The following is a 2,654-nucleotide window of genomic DNA, read 5'->3' on the forward strand; positions in this document are numbered from 1 at the left end:
GCGCGGGGCTCCTGCGCTCCGCGGGAACGGAGGTTTGCGGGCTACCCTGAGGTGCGTGCCCCGGGGCGCCGGGCGGTGCCGCTGGGCGAGATCCCGCCAACCTGTTCTAGGCGGCAAAAGCCGGGAGCGGGCCGAAAACGTGGTCCGAGGTTTTGTCACTGTTCGGTCCTTCCTGAGGCGGTTTGTAACGGTGCTGCGATTGCTTTTGTATGTTAAGTGTGTTAGCAAAGCGGTCGTGCGACGGGCGCGCGCGAGCAGCGCTGTGCGGAGAACGCGGAGCTGAGGTGCGGCTCAGCTTGTGACGGGATGCCGCCTCGTGCGGGGCCACAGGGTCTCGTCCAAATGTTAATGCTTGTGTTACAGTTAGCGTTATTCTGGCACTAAAACTGGAGGAAAAATACCAAGAAGAGATGGTCTTATGTGAATGAGAAACGTGGTTCTCCTGTCATCGTGTGCTGGCCCAGAACAACTCGTTGACTGCTCTGCTGTCACCGCTCCAGCGTGCTGGTGTTCAGCAGAGGTGCTCCAGGCCCTTTTATTGGAGTTCACTCTCTTATCTTTTCCTGTTCTTTTTTTTTCATTTGGTTGTTTTCTACTTTTTGACCAAGATATTTTCACCCCATCTGAGAAGCACCTGGGGAGAGGATCTCCCTCGCTTTCCCCATGTGCAGCTGGAAGGAAAGGCTGCAAGCTTTAAAAGCCAGGGACTGATCAGTCCTTCTGCAGGGCAGTGGGAAGGTGAAAGCAGAAAAGAACAAAGAACAAATGATATCATTTCAGTGCAGAGATGGCAACACTGTGTTATCTGCTCACTAAAAGCAGAATAGATGTTCTGCCCAGGAGTCAACTGAGCTGCTGATGTTAAGTAGCTGCAGGGCTTTATCTATGCTTGCACTAGCCTGTGATTTTTCCAAAGCAAAAAGAAATGAAATCACAATCCTTCTTGTATACACTGTTTAGCAGTTTGATCCAATTCATCATTCCCAAGCTCAGCTGTAAGACTTATTTTCCAAGTGTGCTTCCAGTATCGGGATGCTTATTGGAATTGTCTCATGAGAGCTGGAGCTGATTCATTACAGCTGTTTTTTTTTGTTGTTCCTTCTTTGGAGCAGACACTAGAGAGACACTGGAGTGGTAGAAGCGTATATGAAAGTAGCAGATCTGATACCTTAAAACAGACACATTGTGAATGATGTCTAGAATTTACTATTAGCTTTAAGACTACTTCTCAACATAAGGTGGTGGTTTGTACTTATGAGCAGACTGTTAAGTATTATAATAAAATGCTCGCAAAATATGTAATTCTTCTGATGGTCAAAGCATCTAAAAGCTTTCTTATTAAAACAACTAATTTAATACTAAAGTGTAATGTTGTATTGATTTACAGATAAACGTATATGGAGCACAGCTGTCATCAGAAGCTTGCAGGGAACTTGGTTTCTCCAGTAACTTGCTCTGCAGCTCTTGCAACCTTCTTGGACAGTTCAATCTGAATCAGTTGGATCCATTCTGTAGGCAGTGCTGTCAAGAAGAAGCTCAGCTGGAAACCAGAAAGGTGGGTTTTAAACCAGACGAGTGGAAAGAAATCTGTCTTAATTTCTTTGTAATTTACTCATAGGTGTCACTTATGTTGTGTCATAAACATTTTTGCATTAATAAATTTGGATCAAACAAGAACAGAATTTAAATCAATAGATATTTTTTCTGATTATCCTGAATCTGGCCTAGATTTCACCGTGTAGGCGATCGTGCTTTTTGTTTAAGACTGAGCAGGTGCCATTTTGTGATTAGGGCTTTACGTTAAAAATATATGTAGTCTTTTCCATTTTAGTCACGCTCAGCGTAGAACAGAAAGCACAGAGCTGGAAGGATCTCAAGGTTGTTTGACGTATTCCTTCGCAGTGAGCCAGAATTTATTGTATGTGCATAGGAACCTGGAGATTGTTTAATAGAAGTTTGTTTTTTCTCTCATCTATTTGCATTAAGTTGCTCAGTTTCATTTTTTGCTAGGGTTTTGTAGCAAACATGAGTAATTTGCTGCTGAATAGAAATATTGGATTATTCTACCATCATGATTATATGGTTGAGTGCTAAATTATAGCATCATTCCTAATATTCTTTTGAATGCTGTTTCAGAGTGTGGGATTTCTGATATTACTATGTTCACGCACAGCCGCTGTTTGGAAATCTGTTGTTCGTATTTGCTGAATTTCTGAAATTTCTGCCAAGTAAATCCCCCTGCAGACTAGTCAGCAGAAAATTAGTGCTTGGAGTTTTTAGCATGAATGTTAATATCTTAACAGATTGTATTCAGAGTCATCACAGTTTGAATCGACTCGTAGTCTAAGATAACTTATAATAGGCGTCTGTAACTGAGCTTACAATTTTACTCTTAAATCTTTGTTCTACTGAGTTTGATAGTTGGGAGTGAACAGATTTTTAAAATCTTAAAAGTGTTTTTCCCTATCCTTTTGCTTGAATGAATTTTTTAATCTTACCCTAAAAACCTGCATCTACATGTAAGACTTGCTGGTCAGCAGCCTCATCTGTTGCCAAGTACCAGAGTGGTGGTGCTCAGGGTTTTTGTAGTGCAATCATTTAAACAATTGAACATCCTCAGAAGAGAGGAATGTTTAATCTTTCTTTTTTTTTTT

The 2,654-nt window shown here is 41.9% G+C and overlaps 1 protein-coding gene across 1 annotated transcript in view; it reads left to right on the forward strand.

Moving 5' to 3' along the window:
- SELENOF (selenoprotein F) overlaps positions 1-2,654 on the forward strand; it is an 18,928-nt gene that overhangs the window by 272 nt on the left and 16,002 nt on the right. The window contains 1 exon segment of the mRNA NM_001309275.1: positions 1,388-1,555. Within this exon segment, the coding sequence (NP_001296204.1) occupies positions 1,388-1,555 (168 nt within the window).

Source organism: Meleagris gallopavo, chromosome 10 (assembly GCF_000146605.3).
Source record: "Meleagris gallopavo isolate NT-WF06-2002-E0010 breed Aviagen turkey brand Nicholas breeding stock chromosome 10, Turkey_5.1, whole genome shotgun sequence".
Taxonomy (NCBI): domain Eukaryota; kingdom Metazoa; phylum Chordata; class Aves; order Galliformes; family Phasianidae; genus Meleagris; species Meleagris gallopavo.